Source organism: Aricia agestis, chromosome 4 (assembly GCF_905147365.1).
Source record: "Aricia agestis chromosome 4, ilAriAges1.1, whole genome shotgun sequence".
NCBI classification, from domain to species: Eukaryota; Metazoa; Arthropoda; class Insecta; order Lepidoptera; family Lycaenidae; genus Aricia; species Aricia agestis.
In genome coordinates, this window is record NC_056409.1 from 19,436,341 (window position 1) to 19,454,968 (window position 18,628).

Consider the following 18,628-nt stretch of genomic DNA (forward strand, 5'->3'; position numbering starts at 1 on the left):
TCTATGTAGAGTACTAAGTAATAAATGTAAAAAAAAAAATGTACATAAAAGTTTTATTTAAATAAAATGGAGCACTGTCCAATATGTGATGTAATGATGTTCAGTATTTCCCTTATTAAAGTAAAGTTAAATTTTACTAAATTGCCAAAATTGGTGACAATTCAGTTCTAATATTAACCTAATCATTTATTTGTAAAAGTGTAAATAAACACTTACCACACTAATTATACGAACAAAGCTAGGTATTAAAAATAAAGAATTTATTCCGTTTTATTAATTTATTTAATTGAATGCTATGTAAAAAAAGTGTATAAATGCTAACAAAAACTTTTTTCAACCCTATTCAGTTTTCATATTCTGTTTATACTGCTGCATCCGCCTCATTCGGTTGAAGTCCTTCAGTAGGGGATGTTGGTCGAGGTATTCCTCTAAGACCCTAAACCGGGGCCCCGACAGGTCCTTGTGTCGCGTCAGACGCACCTCCAAGGTATGCACCTCGAAGGCTAGTGAAGCACTGAAAAAAAAACATACTTGTGGCATTCGGTACGGTGTGGCAACTTCTAAAGTAGCATGATAAATCTAGAAATAATATATGATGTACATTACTATAAAAACTACTAACGAAAATTGGTTTGAACGAGATCTAGCAAGTAGGTTTTTTTTTATACGTCATAAATGGTAAACCTTAAATTAATTTTTATTTAATCAACTGAAATATAAAAATAAATCAAAAACCTTTTAATTTCATTAAAATAAATATTATTACCACTGCGGAATCCTTCATGGGCGAGTCCAACTCGCACTTGGCCGCTTTTTTTAAAATATCTTTGGAAATAAATATTAAGAAACAAAATTGTTCGGTTAAATAATTTTTAATATAGATTTACTAACAATTTATTCAAATAAAATGTACAATTATCCTAGTTAATACTTATATTTCGATGAAATAGAGTTTTTTCGGAGGTACGTTTGTAAATTAATTACAGCCAAAGTATTACGTTTTATTAAAATGTTTATGGTTTAAGGTATTTTAAATATTGTGCTTTATATCTCATATCTTTTAACACTTCGTTATTATATTGGAACTAAGTAAACCGGGAGTCACGGAATAACAAATTGGGGTTTATCCTCGCCTTAAGTACTTACTGACTGTTTATACGGGTCTTAGTATGGCTTGGACAAGAAAATATATTCCGAAAGCAACTTACCTCTGTTCAAAATAAGCGGTTTCCTTTGCTGGGGTCAAAATAAATTGGTTCGCCAGATACCACAACCTCTTGTTCTTGTACTCGCTGTTCAGCTAAAGTTTAAAATAACGTATTATTCATCATTCTTTCAGTATACACTAGCGCTTCTAATTGACAGAACATTGACCAATAGACAACTTTGTTGAATAGACAAACTACGGTCACAAAGCCTCAGCAACAAGCGCATACGTTAATTATTTCTATCCGTTAACCGAGACTGTGTAGAAATGTGAAAACGAATACTTCCGAATCGAACTCAATGAACGACATAATATTTTCGGAAAGCCAAAAAATAGGCTACCTGCACCGTCTAAGGGCTTCCACACAAAACTGTGAATTCGCATCGCATCGCAAATATCTGCGACAAAATTCATAATAAAAATTACATTGCGATGCGAATTCGCAGTTATTGTGTGGGAGACCTAAATTCTAAAAGAACCGGCGCAAGAAACACGCATACTCCACCTTGTTGAACCGTTCCTGCACGAGGTTCTGCCTCTCGAACTGCTTGGCCCGGAAGTCGACGACGCACTGCTCGCGGACTATGGCTGCCTCCTTCGTGGTCAGCTGTACCGGCCCGCGTCCCGAGCCGAACATCCGCGCCAGGTAGGGTGCCAGCGGGTCTATCACCGCCTCCTTCTCGCGCTCCGACACTTCGGCTTTCCTGATTTCCTAAATCACCAAGTTGAGAATTATTTAATCTAGTAATACCTACATCACTTCCTTGTTGGGTTTCAGCAATCTACGTTTTTAACACGCTTTCTTTTAAATACTTAAAAAAAATTCGAGACAATCTGGTCTGTTGGATAAGTAATTTCTGGAAAAAATAAGGACCTATTTATAAAAATAAGGGTTTATTTGACTCCAATGTAACTATGGCGGCACTCGACAGATGGTAGAAAATTTTTGGTGGAAGAAAGAACTTCGACCTACCTGTTCCTTCCATCCTCTCTTAGCGTCCTCATTCTTTTCAGTGTCAAAGAGGGCGACAGCTAGTTTCGGTTCAGTGAGCTCCCTGTGCCTCGCCTTCAGGTAGTCGGTAATATCTGCCTCCCTGTCTCGCAGCTGTTTGAGGGATTTGTCCTCGCACTCCATGTTCTTGCAGAGGCTGTAGTAGACGTCTAGAGGTCTGGGAGGCTTAGTGCGCGCATCTGCCTGTTATATTTGATATATAGGTAGATAGGTATATAGGTATGATATATAGCTAGGTACCATACCATCCTTTCTTCTAACATTACTAACCACAACCAGACTTGTAAGAAGATAGATAGGTATTAAGAAAATTTGATGTTACGAAAACCTAGATAGTATGTGAATTGTGATTTAAGGCAAGTCTTTAAGGCAAGGCGAGTTACCTGTTACAGCTGGTTATGAAAAGAAACCCAGAAACAAACTTACAATGTAAGCCGATGTTTTGTCAGGATAAAACAAAACTTTCCCTCCAGTTTCAGCCAAGTTAGGTTTCAAGAACTTTCTAGTATTGTTTGATACAAAATTATATGCGTAATGGTAAAACAGTTCAATGGTTTCCTCTTGTATGTGAAACACCTTCTTCCAGACATCGTCTTTGGCTGGTACGTCTGGATTGCGTCCATACGTCTCAACAATTTCTTTCACTTTGCGCTTTGGTTCCGATTTGGTTCCTTCTATGTATTTTACGAAACGAGATTCGAGTCTGAAAACGTACAACATTTTTGTATCTACTAAGGTTTATCTTTACGAGGATTCCTACTGTCAGAGAAATTATCGATTCCGCCGACATATCACGATTATTTTATTAGCAACGAGTAACGACTTAACAGCTTGACTAAAATATGACCTAGGTATAGCTATAAATAGCTATATGGCGCACTTGCTGGATAGGCGCACTTTGCCTTACTCGCTATAAGTAAGTACTACAATATTTTAGACGGGCCAATGGATCATAGCGATTGAAACGATCCTTGTCCATAAGACAAGGACTATGCAAGAAAGTTCTATTGGAAGAATTTATTATTTTGAAGAAATTAATCACCTGTCAGCTCTATTCGTGTAGTCCTCGTCGAAGGTAAGCGGGGAGCAGACGACCTTAGTGAGGTGGTCCAACCGCGCGTAGTAGTTGAATTCCATCGTCCTTACACCTTCTACGCTCGTAGGTGGAGACTCCAGTGAGTATACGTGCTCTGAAAAATAACACTTTGTTCGGTGTGTTTGGTGAAAAAAGTGAACATTGGAGAAGTAAGGGCGTTTGTGCTCTACAGTCTACACGGAATTTGAGCGTCCGGCGTTCATAACTTTCACGTTTCCCAAAACGTAAGAAATCGGGATGCCGCGCCGCGCCGGATGGTAAAATTCCGTATAGTGCACAACGTAGTAAAGTATAACGTAGTAGAGGTTAGGGAAGTATTCTACCTTGTAGAGAAATAAGCACGTAGGAATTGAATTCGAGAAAGGAATATTATGGTTTTCTCTTAAAGTAGATTGGCAGCAAGAATAACTCCTTATTCTTGCTACCAATCTACTTTTAGAGAAACTTATTATTCATAGGCAGATGGCGGAGGCAGGTAGATCACTAATCACAATTCAAGACCATTGACTTTTAATAATCCGACTAAATAACGAGTCTATATTATGTTACCGCATTCAGCCTATGAATTAATTTCGCTAATAATAAATTATTCATACTTATATTATAAATGCGAAAGTGTGTCTGTCTATCTGTCTGTCTGTTACATCTTCACTTTTCGCGCCCAAGCCGCTGAACCGATTTTGCTGAAATATGGTATGGAGATACTTTAGGTCCCGGGAAAGGGTCTAGAATACTTTTTATCCTGAAAAAAAAATGTACGGTTCCCGCGCGATAAACTAATTTTGACGCAACAGAGTTGCAGACGTCATACAGTACAAATAAAGCATAGACATTATACTCACTTAATATGTGATCCAATCTTCCAATACCAAACACTTCCGTAGCTTCCTTCTTGACGTGGTCTACCTTCAGCGACTCCATCTTATCCACTCTGTGCTTATACCATTCATGACTAAAAATGAATGATCGAAACTTCAAATTAACTTTCTTATTCAGTTAAAAAACAAAAAGTTCCACAAGAAGTCAAAAAACACTCTTCTTAACTTGATGGCGACAAAAATGTCATTCTTGTAAGTAAAGGAAGACACTAACTCCTACGTAGCTGTATTACCCATTTGAGTTCTCTACTCACGTGACCAAAGGAACAGTAAGGGCGTAATCGTCAAAAGTTTTGATCCTCTTGACAATCCCCGTGCGCTCCGAGTATGGTGCAAACTTCTCCAAAATTACTTTCTTGTAGTGGATCACTTTGTGACTGCCTGGATATCTCTGTTGGTATTCTGAAAATATGAAGAGATAAGAGGTATAAAAGTTAAATAAATAAGGAGTTCTCCTAACTTCCAAGTGACGCCTGAAGAGAGTGATGAAAATATCACAGAAAAAAAAGCGTTTTGTTCAGGACGATTTGACTTGCCTTAGATTTAAGTCTTAATTGAATTTAAAATATGGCTTAGAAACCTAAATTCTAACCTTCAACAGGTATCTCCAGTTTCTCCACCCAGCTGGTAGGCATATCCAAGTGTTTCTCCGTCTCCCGGGCTGTCTGCTTGTCCGTCAAGTCCACCTTCCCCCACTTCTGCCGGTGAAAAGGCTCACCGGCCAGAAGATGCTCCCAGCAGCTGAGGTCAGTCAGGTCGTAGTTCAGAGATTTCAGGTTACCATCGCATTTTTGGATGTTTACCTAAAATAACAACGCCCATGCCTGGTCAGCACTTGACGGAACAATGACTCCGTTTGCTGCTCATATGACCATGTTGTTAAAACCATAGTTATGGAATACTTTTACTATCACTTATTATTCAAGGGTATTTACTACTTATAGTACATACTTACATAGCACATGGACCTAAACAGTTTAGATCTTAAAAAGTGTATCAAACTTGACATAACAATTTCCACAAGGGACTGAGAGTACTCGTGGAGTACTCACATAATAATTCTCATGGTCATACACGCTGTCCAGATATTGATACTGCGGTGCGTCGAGAGTATACCCCCTGCCGTCGCTGGGCTCTATGAAGAACGGTTCCTCCACCCCGTTGTTCGGAGGCAGCACCAGCACCCACGCGTGTGTCCGCCATCCGTCTATGTCGTCTGGAGGCGGTTTCTCTAGCTCCTGCGCCGAAAAATTACAAATTCAAGATACAATCTCTCAAAATCCATTTTTCCTTTTGCGAGCTACACTCTTATGGGCAGACACAGAAAAAAAAGCATCGAATAATGAACACTCAAATGTAACCCTATGTTTTCGTTGAGGGATGAATCGCTGACATGTAGCGGACTAATTCGGTTGAACCATGTCTCACATTGATGAATACATCAGGCAGTTGTGAAATATGGAGATTTTAGAATAATAATTTAGATATTACAATACAATGACCGTCATACCGCAATTTTCGCCCGCCTCTTCCTCTCAATCCTATCCAGCTGCGCCTGCTTCCTCTCCCTCTCTTTAGTGTCCATCTCGCGGCAGTACTGCGACGTGAGGTCCGGCAGCGGCACCAGACGGTAGCGCGGCTCCTCTTCTTCTGGTGGAGTTTCTTCCACTGTCTGCAAGAGAATACGACTATTAACATATTATAATGTGCCAATTGCCAATGCTTTACGCATAAACCAGTATTAGTTTTAAATATATTCTTAATTAGTAGTTAACAACAAGTGGCTTTAACAATAAGCAGTGGACCCTAATAGATTTAAAGAGGAATCATTGGAGGATTTTATACCTCGAGTACCTACATTTATTACATTATATTATTATGCAGTATGAAGGTGTTGTCATTATGTATCACCTAATCTGCACTAATGGTTCGAATTACCCTTTTAACACAGGCTACTAAATAAAGAAGCCAAGTGAAGTTTACGCAACGGCTCCCTTATATTTAATACCATCTCCTATGGGTGATAGAGGAGATGATGAGGTAAGTTACTTACTTTTCTCACCTCATCCTCCTCCTCCACAAGGTCCGGAGTCCGGACCATCTGTATGGTACCAGATAGCTATGCATATCACATCTCTTATGCGTTCGTACCCCGCGCCCGCCAGCCACGACGCCAGCACGTGTACCAGCTCCAACTGCTGCTGGAGCTATTGTATCCTCACCATGTCCTCCTCCTGCAGGTCCGGACATTCGGTCCGGTACCGGATGGCCATGCACACGTCGCGCGCGGCACTGCCGACGGCGACGAGCGCGTCGTACCCCGCACCCGCCAGCCACGACACCAGCACGTGCGCCAGCTCGAACGCGTTGCCGGAGCGACGCACCAGCGCCGTGAACGGGGAGATCAGGCGCTCCGGCTGAGGAAATTTCCGTCTTGTGGCCCTATTCTCAAGCATCGAATGTGATTTCGATCGCAGGCTATCTCACTCGCGATCGAATCGACACTGGAGGCTTGAAAATCGGGCCCCTGAACTCTGAACTTTAAAAAACCGTGAACCGTAGAAAATTTAAAATTCTTCTTTAAAGTAGGAAGATATTCATGCTGCTTGCATGTAAAATGGCTTCGTCTAAGTGGTTGAAGTCTAAGTACTTAAGTAGAGATTAGCTCTGTAAAATATTTTTCTCACCTCCGGGCGGAAAACGTCAACTTTTTTCCCGCTGCGCTTACCGATGTTGCCGTTTTCCGCCTCCGTCGATGAGAAAAATAGTATATACTACATTTACACTCAGCCCTGTTGGACAGGGAAGTGGGGAGGGAAGTAGGCAGCGTGAATATATAAATAGGTGACTCGCGCTGCCACTGCTCATGCCGCTGTCATTGCCCAGCGCTCCCTCGAGTGTCGGTTTTTCGAGCGGAAGTCAAAGGACGGGCAGCGCGAGCGCGAGTGAGTGTTTACATTCAGCTCTCTTGCTCATATATCTCGCTTTTTAAAAATAGACTGTACGTACTACACGAAAAGATACACAATTTTTTGTGTGTAGAATTTGTAGTAATAGGTAGTTACGGTGTTCTATTTCTATGAATTTCCCTCATCCACAATTTCCTTTTACTACGACGACGGCGTCTTCGATTCGATCTGTTTTGATTTCTTTTTAAAATATGCATTAGTATATACACTCAGCAGACATAATGCTGTCGCCGCAACAGTTTCGATATCCGCCATCGTTGCGAGTCGTTATGTAAAAGAGTATGAGGGCTGAGTGTGACCACCCACTCGCCTCTATAATGCCGCAGAAGTATTTAAGGCGAGGATAAAGCCCAATTTGTTATTCCGCGACTTCCGGTTTACCTAGTTCCAATATAATAACGAAGTTTTAAAAAAATATGAGGTATAAAGCACAATATTTAAAATACCTTAAACCATAAACATTTTAATAAAACTTAATACTTTGGCTGTAATTAATTTACAAACTCACCTCCGATGAAAATCTATTTCATCGAAATATAAGTATTAACTAGGATAATTATACATTTTATTTGAATAAATTGTTAGTTTATCTATATTAAAAATTCTTTAACCGAACAATTTTGTTTCTTAATGTTTATTTCCAAAGATATTTAAAAAAAACATGAAAAATAGAGAAAATCCGCTCGAGTGATTTCAGTTTTATGCTAAGCTAAAATGAATCTTATTGCGATGCGTATACGCTTGGTCTTTGGTTGTGTGCAAAGTTATCGTTTTGGATTGAGATTAATCCCCGCCTTAAGACAATATTTCCGACAGCGGCAGGAGCAGTGGCAAGGGCTGAGTGTAAACGTCCCATTACGCACCATGGGCAGTCAACAAGAAAGTCTCAGGTCATGTTTGTTTCTTATTTTCCTGCCCTAGGTGCGTAATGTACTATTGCAATTTGCAACAGCAAATGGCTACTCTGGTTAATCACATGATTAACCACAAAGCGCATGTCTACTCTGCTTGCTGAACTAAGGGCGAAGCCAAACGAGCGTAATTTGTGAGTTGTGAGTCGCAGAATTCTGCTGCATTCAGTTTCATACAAAAGTCCTGTTTGATTCACACGAGCGTAATTTTGTGAGTCATGATTTGTATGAAAAGATATTTACGCGGCAGAAATTCTGCGACACACAACTCACAAATTACGCTCGTTTGGCTTCCTTCACGTTTAAAACTTACGAACTTCAGAAAAGTATCGCTAGTCAACGCTAGATGTCGCTACACCTAATAAAACGCCACCTTCGATTTACTCTTGAAGAATAACTACTTGTGCTGCAAGTCTGTAAGTATATAGGCGGCACTTTAGTACTATGACTTTCTGTTAGATGGCGTTCGACAAGTGAAAAAGGCTTTCACAATTTTCTTAAATTCCATCACCTACTTGGAATTCGAAAAGTTTTCTCAGGACCTTGAGTTTTGTACCTCTTCTATGAAACTAATATTATATTCCATTATAAAGCTTAAATTACATGCAATTAGCATGTATTTACACTAATTAATTTAAATAGGATTTAATACATTTAATCGTAATTATCTAAATATTTATTCAATCGAACTACGATCGAAATATTAATATTGTGTTACATAATTATATTATAAGAATTAGTATTACGTTTGTACTTACGTTGTATTACAATAATACTTTTTTCAGAAATATTGAGAAAACTTTGAGGAGTCAGTTTTTACTTTTCAGTTTTCAGTTTAGTGTTTACAGCGGCTGGTCACGTGGCAATAATCTTGTCGTAAAAGTACCAAGTGAAAACTGTGCACTTTAAAAACATTTAGGGCCTGTTTCTATAATTTAAAAAAAAAACTTAATCCACCGTAACGGTTAGAACCAAACTTGGTTACTACAAAACCAAGCCGCGCCCACCCGACACACGTACACAAAATACCCGAATGTGGGGTAAAATAAAACAGGCCGAGCGGGGAAAGTGTTGAAAAGTTGCCGTCGGAAAAGCGAAAGTTGTAAGTCGGAAAAGTTCGCGACGCTCGAGACTTTGTTTTCGTCCGACTTTAGATTCAATTTACCCGGAGTTGGTGGGGAGAGGGAGCTCGCCCCTCCACCCCCCGCACTGCCCCCCCGCGACAGACCGCGGCTGTTTAGTATCAAAATATTTTATTCAGCACTTCGGCGATGTTAATTTTGATGCGGAAACTCTAATGCGACTCGGCAACATCATAATTATTAAGCGCGATATAATTTGGAAGTCCCACCATCTGCGAGGCGCCCGGCTGAATTTACCGGTTTCCATGAAGCAGACTGATGCGAACTTCTAACATGAGATGGGTCATGGGATATAATATACTACATAGGTTCTCATCATCACCGGGAACCGTACCTGGTACTATTATCTATTCTGTGACCGTACTTACATTCAAGATAAAAAGTATCCTATTACGATTCCCGGTGCTTAAAGTATCTTCATACCAAATTTTAATTTAAAAGTTAAAATCGGTTTATTGCTTAATAAGTCTGAAGAGGTTATCGATAGAAAGACATTATATTATAGCCAGCACCCTTTTACATAATTATTTTTTTATAATTATATTTAACATTATAAATAAGTCAATGGCTAGAGATTGACTATACTTCATTCAGATCGCTCTACCTCAGGGTGTGTATGGGTCCCCTGTATAGAGTTCACTGTGAAAGTAGCAGCACTGAAAGAATAACTTTTTTTACTTTTATATGGAAACATTGATGACGCTAGGGCGCTTGCCCTTGATACAAATCACAAAAAAATGCTCCTCCAGCGCTGCTCAGTGATAAAGTATTATAATTTTGTTACTTACTCTTTATAATAGGTATTAGGTAGAGCTAGGTAAGGTGACTGTAAGGAAACCTGCCGTCCACACCAAACACGAGTAATTGGCAATTGCTTACTGCGGAGTGCGGACCCTCACTAACGTTTAGAAGTTCTTCCCCTCCCCAGCTCTAGTCCCCATTCCCCAATTACCAATTGTATTATCGCGAACGGCGAAAACGATTGTCAATGTATTTTAATAAGCTTAAACGAATAGGCAAGGTATATTATGATGTATAACTGTATGTATACATACAACTACTTATACAGCATAGACTTCGTGAAAAGACCTAGAGTTAGGGCATGCAGAATAGAGCCTGCAGGAACTAGGTTCCAGATGAGATCTCTTTCTCTCTCTCACAGAAAACAAAGAACCATGTGCGAGAGATGAGATCTCTTGGGCATTGGTACTATTTGATAACGTAGTAAGTAATACTTATAAGTAAGTATATTACAATATACGAAATATTTTAATATACTTACTTATAAGTAAGTATTACTTATTTCTTTATTTACGCTAAATGCGTTGTTAGAATTCACAATCTTTGTAACGCGAAACTCAAACCCAGGTAAGTATTTCTATACAAATGTCTGCAGCGCGTCTCGCTGGCAACGGAGAAGTCATATACAAACGCGTATACAGTATATACTATACAGTATACAGTATATCGCAGTAGACGCAGCAGTATATAATATTCCCGCCCAGCTCGGCACAAATTAGAGCGTGCCACGTTCCACGCTTTGAGTTGCGCTTGACCAAGCGTTATTCGAATTTCGAAGACGCCCGCTGCACTAGTGCTGCGACGCACCATACGAAAAAGCTATCGATATCGATGAAATGTTTTCGTATTAACGTTTGTAGTATAATGTCATATTTTGACTATGAAGATACTTTAAATTTTAATGAATTCTTATGAAGTCCTAGTCAGTTGATGACAATCGTTTTCTAAAATTACTAGTCACTATTCATATATTAAGTACTTAGGGATCTTAATATTACGGAACTTAAACTAGTTTTATGATATTCACTATCTGCTACCTACTGATTTAAAAATAGATTTATTAAGAACTAGATGATGCCCGCAACTCCGTTGCGCCAAAATTCGTTTATCACGCGGAAACCGTACATTTTCCGGAATAAAAGTCTGTCTTTTCCTGAGACTCAAAGTATCTCCATGCCAAATTTCAGCAAAGTCGGTTCAGCGGTTTGGGCGTGAAGAGGTAACAGACAGACAAGAAGACAGACACACTTTCGTATTTATAATACATAATAATAGTATGGAAATATGGATATGGTTTCAAAGTGTTTTTATTTAATTTGCTCACACATTATTATGATGAAAATATTATTATAATATGAATAGAACAAATTTCAAATTGTAAAGTTCAATTATTATTTGCTCAGTGCTCACAATTCTTAATAAATGATAGTAAGGATATAGTTTACGAAATTTTAATTTTATTATCATTTATTAATGAGTATAATGTTCAACTGAGACGTATGATGTTCATTATATGATGGAAAATATAAGAACAACTAGATGAAAACCCGGCTTCGCTCGGGTAAACTTGTAACTCAATACACAATCTATGTAAGTACAAAATGTAGGTAAATATTTATGTGAGTAGTCATCTTTTGTCAAGAAATATTAAAGAAAAGCAAGACTCGTAAATATTCGTATACTTAGCTTAGTTTATTATACTTATTTAAAAATAGTACTTAAATAAAACTGCAAAAGTTTTACAGTACTTATCAACATTATCTAAGGTTAATAATTTCTCTCGCATTCAGTCTTTTTCGCTACATTGGCAGGTAGGTAAGTAACCTAAACCTAATTTAAAAAAAAAACAATAATAGTAGGTATAGTATTTTTAACCGACTTAAAAAAAAAGGGTTATCAATTCGAACCGTATGTATGTACGAGAATTGCCTCATTTTCATATAATTATATTAGTCTATATCAGCATCTGAATTATGAAATCGGTTTTATCTTTGAAATTAAAAAAAACTTGAGAGGTGCCAAGGGACACCCGAACGCCGAATGGAACGAAATTATTTCTTATGTTCAAAACATTACAATATACATATTATGTATATACTCAAAAATATTTAAAAAAAACGCCATCTATTGACGCCCAGGAACAACGCATCGCTGTTTATTCTCAAAAAACGCCATCTAGTTGACGCACAGGAATACTATCAGGCCCTCTGCCCTTACCATGCAGGTACTAATAAAAAAGTGCCGAGGTCATATATCGTTCTGTCTAGCCCCCTTTACGCCGAACGCGCCATAAGGAACTTCGTTCCAATACTACATATTATAAAAAGATAAAACCGACTTCAAGATTGTATGTATTAGAATTAAAATTCCCTAGATGCCAAAAACACGTTAATTATTGTTGAGACGCTGTTAACTGTCAAACAAAAGCAACAAAAAAGGGTGCGCCATGACTGCCGGCAGGTAGAAAATGAGCAATGGCATCATTGGCATGTGTAAAGTTTGTTTGTCAGTGTCATTAGAATTTAACGAAATTCTCCAAAATCCGAATTTTGCGGATATATGTTGTCGACTCAAAATCAATATTTTTTTATTTTCTATTATTCACATAAGGTTTCGATCGAGTCTATCGTACCCCTGGACGAAATTATTAATATAGATGTGCGTCTCTATTTTCATTTCAGTATTATCAGAAAATGCATCGCTTAGCAGAAAATCTCCACACGAGTTCTTGGAATGAAAATAAATCTCTTTTTTCTTATCGATATAAAAAATAGTAAAAAAAAGGAACCACCGCAACGCGAGGGGAGGCGCTCTCCAAGAACGGCAGTCCGCGCGAGTGATTTGCGCCACCCGCCGCCGCGCGGTCGCGACGCGGGCTAGTGATGTCACATATTTTTTCCAGTTTATCGACATCGACGAAGATAATTTATTACGATAAATATCGTCGATTATTTACGAATCCTGAATTTCGTTGGGCGGCAACTGCGTTCAAAAATAAATCGGCTCGGGGTCTCCACGTGAAACGAGCGGGGGCTCGCGGACTGCGGGTACATCAAACAAAGGAGTGTTTTTGTCACGTGGCGCCACGGGGGCGTCCCCCGCTCGTGGCGACGAAAGTCCGCCGTTCTCGGATCGATAGCCCGAGATGTCGGCCTACGCGGCCGGCGGCGGGCGCCATTTGCCTACCTCGACGCCTCGGGCAGCGTGTGCGGCCCCCGCCCCCCGGCCCCCGCCCTGGATTACCGCCTACAAAGCAAACTTCATCGGGACGTGCATGCAATATGCTCTAAGAGCCCGCTTTGACACCGGAGCGCCGCTTTCGGCTCAGTCATCCGAGTCGCAGTCTTGGAGTCGCAAAGCTCTATTCGTGCTTCGCAATCAACGTAATTACAACGGTAGCCCCTTCCGAATCCCCCTTGGCCGACCCACGGACTCTCTGAGTATACTGAGGACTATAACCAATATAACCTAATTTCCAATTACACGATGTTTACAAAAATACAAATGATATATTTTTAAGTTTCATCTCAGATATTGCAAAACTACCTCTATTGTCTAAGACAGGAATAAATGATAAAGGGCCTGTTTCACCACTTCCTGATTAAGTGCCGGATAGACTATCCACAACATTTGACAGATTATCCAGACTCTATCTGTCAAGTTAAGTGGTGGATAGCCTATCCGGTACTTATCAGGAAGTGGCGAAACAGACCCTTAGTGATATAAGTTACAACTTGCCAACTTTTATATTTTAACCAGATCTTACGGATAATTATTATTGATATAGCTGAGAGAAGTATCAGCCCACTTTCATTAACAGGTCGACACCGTTAAAGGTCAACAAAAATATTGTTTGACTAAATTCTTTCCATAGTCCTATACATGACATCTCAGCGAATTGTCCAAACTTTGATCTGTAACAAAAGTACTGTAAGTCAGCCAAGGTCAGATCTTGCGCGGCAAACTTCGGTAAAGTTTTATCTTTCGGCCATTTGGGGTCTGTGTGTGTGCGTTATTACGCCTCATTAGGGAACGATTTAGGGCTACAGATACAGAGGTGAATAGCGATGCAATATCTGTGTGTGAAGGTACCTTAATTAAATAAAAACCATTGAGGTGATGAATACATAATAATATCACGAATCTATATTATCCTTGTGATGTGTCATAATTTATTCATGTATGAAAAATATGTAGTATCCGCATGTTCGTTTGGAATGTATTATAGTATATAAAAATAAAATATTATATAGAATATAAAATGTATTTTTGTTTTACATTATTATAATTCATAAAAAAAAATGATTGTGGTAGTAGTAATAGTTCTATTACAGTTCGTTCTATCGAAAACAAGAACACAAGTATTAATTTTCAATCCACGTAGGTGACGTGGCTGTCCTCTCGATTTAGCTCTGCCACTGAGTACCTACTGCCAAATCAAGTTGCACAATAAATGAGCACACTGACTGAAAGTAAGATTGCTGGTACTGCTAGTACTGATGATGGTGATAGTTTAATAAAAACAAAATAGCTTCAAAAAAAGCCAGCAAATATTCAATGTATATTACAAAATGATTAAATATTTGCTCTAGTCAAAAACGCCAGGGGCAGTGACGCGAATCGCGAGTACTATGCTACATTTTAATATAAAAAATATTCAGTACTTATTTTAAAATTTACGCATCAGGCACAAACGCATAGATTAATACTGACGGTATTATTACTTATATTTAGATTTGCCGATATACTTATCTATGCTCATTTACGTTGGTTCTTTTCTTAGAAACAGGATTTCTAACTGCCTTTTGAATCTAATTATGTTTGACAGTTCAATTCTCACATAATTTCTAAGCTCCAGAACGCGTCCGATATCAGTGATGATGATTAATATAAGAGGCTCCTTAACCCTTTATATACCTGACCCTTCCCGAGTCACTAAAAAGCTGAGGCGTCTATCAGCGAAGGAGCATTTCAACTGCACTTGCTGAGCAATAAATCGGCCAAGTGGCAGGGAAAGTCCATATTAGCATATTGCCAACCGCCGCGAACCGGCCACTTCGGCCACTCGGGTACCGCTGACCGAGCCTTTTAAACCCATGGTGTGGGACAAGGAAATGATTGGGAAATTCCCAATTTAGCAGTTTTGGTTTCGAATAACGTATGATTTGTTTTGAGTTATGACTGATGAGTGATGAGTGATGGCACAAGATAGAAACCAAAAGTTACACAAGGTACTTGTTGATAATGCAAATGTAACAAAAAATGAACCAAGTAAAACACGCGTGTCACGTACGTTACGTAATATCAAAACTAATAGTTTGGGCATAATAACATTCCTGAGGGTTTATTCCATTATTGTAATAAATAACCTAAAATAGACGCAAAATACATAAAGGGTTCTGTAAGAACTAAAAATATTAAAAGCTTAATTATCAGATTCTTTTTTACACGCTAAAGGCCTAATAAAGCGGGGCGAAGGAAAAACTCCGCAAAAAAGTAATCAAACACAGCCAACATGGCCGCCAATTTTTTGGCGCACAAATTAATTGCTCGATATAAAAAGAGGCATTAATGAGAACGAGGCCCAACAATAAACAGACAGTAAAAGCACAATAAAGAGTGAATGAAATGAGCGCGAGAGTTGAATGTGAATGAACGAACCAGGAACGAGGAGCGAGCCTCGGGGAATATTTTAGCGTATTTCAATAAAGGCGCGACATCTTTAATCTAGGCGGGATCGGGTAGGGGCATAAATCTTGCAGGTCCGGGCGAGTTTTGAATCATTTAGCGGCGGCCCCGCGCGACTTCCGTCCGGCACGCGCCGCACCGCGCTCGCCACCCACTCTCGAGCGCCGAGCGCGTCTGTCTTGCCGAGACAAAGGGACGCTAGGGATTGACGCTACGATTACTTTTATCGACTTTTTCATTTTATTTGTATTAGTTTTTTTTTTAATTAAGCTAGCTGTATATTGGCGTCATCGATAACCTCTATTGATCATTCAGCAAAATATGTTACTCTATATTGAATTTACAATAAAACTTCATGAAATATAATATAATATGCTCATGTGGCATGCTTGCCAATAAATTCTACACAAAGTATCTTCAGAAGACAGATAAGACAGAATGTGATATTTTATTTTAATTAGTTGAAGTAAAAATAAATGTTCCTATAAACTGTTGATGTTCCAATAAAAATAAATAAATAATAAATAATGGTACTTTCATTATTAACAAGATAATCAAATTAACTTTTAAGAACCAATTATGTTTCATCACTTCCTGATACACCACTTAACTTGACAGATGAAGTATGGAGAATCTGTCAAAAAAGCTGTGAATAGCCTATTCGCCACTTTACCAGAAAGTGGTGAAACAGGCCCTTAATTTCTTTTTTATAAATGTCATGTGTCTTAATAAGATATGATAGCTGTTTACATCGTATAAAATATTGGTCCACAGATTTTGCGTTAAAATAATTTATCAGTAAGTTTCATTTTTTCAGTATCAGTGAAGTACTCTTATTGCGAAGTCAAACTTGAAATAAAAATATTGCATCGATAAACGATTAGGGACATCCCTATGAAACGACGTCCGAGTCGCCTCTAATTTGAATTCACGGAGACTCCGCGACGCGTCCGCCGCGCCGGCCGCGCCCGACTTAATGAATCGCGAGGGTGTGGGGGCCGTAGGGGGTGGCAGCGGGGTTGCGACGGAGGCCGGGAGGGGGCGATCGGCCGGCCACCGCATCCTCCGCGCGGATAAGTGACGCCTGTGTAGCTCCGTACATAGCTCCTTATGTACTCTCGTACATAGCGGCCGGCCTGTACCTACGTAACGCTCGCCAAATTTATGTCCCGCACATGTCTAGAGACCGCGGGCGTACCTTTAGAGGGATTTTGCGTGTGTACGGACAAACAAGGGCCTCCGAAGATATTCGAGGTGGAATTCACTGGGAGCCTTTATTGATGATACCTAGCGGCTTACGAGGCTCGAAAACTTTTTGTGTGAATTCTGCGCCTCGGCTCACAATTACAAAGAAAATTTCTGTTTTATTTTGTCCGGTATTTAAAAAAGGGGTGAGAATTTTGGTGCGACACGAAGTTGTCTTTAAAACAATTTTACATAATAATCGGCAGGTAAATTGTAATACGCGTATAAAGTCGGTATTATCGTGGAAGAGTGAAACAAGCTAATGGGCAATTATGTAAATCCGCTGAGCGAACAATCAAAACGCAATAAATTATTCAGCCGGCGGCCGCGGATGCGCTCCGGTCTCCGGCTGTTTCTTTGTCAAGTCTTGTATTGATGTTTACATAACGATCCACTGTCATTATATTTTTTTTCATTATGAAATACAAAAATAAACTGAAACGATATTAAAATAGCATTCTGAAAACTTTATGAAACTTACTGTAACATAAGTTTCAAATTAAACTGTGATTTTGTGTATTGATTGAGAGTGATTTTCTTTTTAACAAAATATGTAACATACTTTTTTTATAAGACAACAGTTTCAGAAACAACAACTTAAACTTCTACAATATGGCATAAGGCATTGGAGGATTAGCTCAAAATATTAAAGCAGCATAAAACAATGACCCCAAGTTTAATAATTTACTAAACGAACACCAAAAGCAGCGCGTCGCCAAATTAATGGTACGCGACCGAATAATAAACGTTCATTTTTCTAACAAAAACATGTAATCAGGCGGGGGTTGGCCGCGGTCGGGGTCCGCGCGGGCGGCCGTGGGAGCCGCGCCGCCATTATTGTCGATAATCACGCGATATCGATTGACGTGCGTGCAGCCCTAATTCCGAACCTCGTGCAGAATTACGCCGGCATTTTTTGCTGCCCCGTATTTTAAATCGAGTACATATTATGTTATATGTATAAACGATTTCAAATACATATTTGGCTATATGAAGGTAATATGGATGCATAAAACATACTGTATTATACTACTTTTTTAAGATAAAAAAATTTAAGTACTGCAATCGTTACATTATCGTTTAGATCCCAAGTCCCAACATTTCAATCGTAGGCCTCATCCTTTATAATAAATATAAAAATAACACATAAAATCGTCATAAACTAAATCATAAATCGTCATAAACCAAGTGATAAATGGTCGTAAAATCTAGTCGCTGCAAGCGTCCCGCGCCGGATGTTTTGTTGCGAAAAGTTCAGCAACAGGTGGCATCATTACTATATTTTATGACTCCGGCCGCTCAACTTCGCTCGCCACTCAATTGGGCTTTAAACTTATTTAATTCGCTTTTATTGTGTGCTAATTACTTTCGGTGATTTATCGTTTGGACATTTTTATTTGTGGAGTAGTTTGAGGAATGTTTACTGAGGGTTTCAATTGACAAAGGTTAGTTAGGTAAAAGGCAATGGGTATTTCTAGAACATTAGGAGACAGATAATACGATTTATATTTTATCAATTAGGTACCGCGCAGTTTCACCGCGTGCGACGCGCGCCGCATCGCAACGACGCGCTCTCAAGGGACTTGACGTGCTGATCAGCTGCGCATTGCGCAGGCGCATAATGTTAAAAAAAAAGAAAAATAATATGTCCATAATCAAGAAATTGTTTAGTCACTTTT

General features: G+C 39.1%; 2 protein-coding genes across 2 annotated transcripts in view; both read right to left on the minus strand.

Moving 5' to 3' along the window:
- Positions 1 to 273: 273 nt before the first annotated feature.
- On the minus strand, positions 274 to 6,676 carry LOC121726492 (dynein regulatory complex subunit 7-like). Its single transcript, XM_042113877.1, has 12 exons — positions 6,416 to 6,676; positions 5,704 to 5,865; positions 5,246 to 5,431; positions 4,786 to 4,996; positions 4,448 to 4,595; positions 4,158 to 4,267; positions 3,262 to 3,409; positions 2,646 to 2,922; positions 2,181 to 2,402; positions 1,713 to 1,919; positions 1,209 to 1,300; positions 274 to 514 (listed from the first exon to the last, which is right to left on the minus strand). The coding sequence occupies exons 1-12, from the start codon at positions 6,647 to 6,649 to the stop codon at positions 340 to 342; spliced, it is 2,172 nt and encodes a 723-aa protein (XP_041969811.1). The 5' UTR covers positions 6,650 to 6,676; the 3' UTR covers positions 274 to 339.
- A 7,159-nt stretch (positions 6,677 to 13,835) lies between these two features.
- LOC121726504 (coiled-coil domain-containing protein lobo-like) overlaps positions 13,836 to 18,628 on the minus strand; it is a 143,709-nt gene continuing 138,916 nt past the window's right edge. Inside the window, exon 3 of the mRNA XM_042113890.1 lies at positions 13,836 to 13,930. Within this exon, the coding sequence (XP_041969824.1) occupies positions 13,907 to 13,930 (24 nt within the window). The 3' untranslated portion in view covers positions 13,836 to 13,906. The remainder of the gene's footprint in view (positions 13,931 to 18,628) is intronic.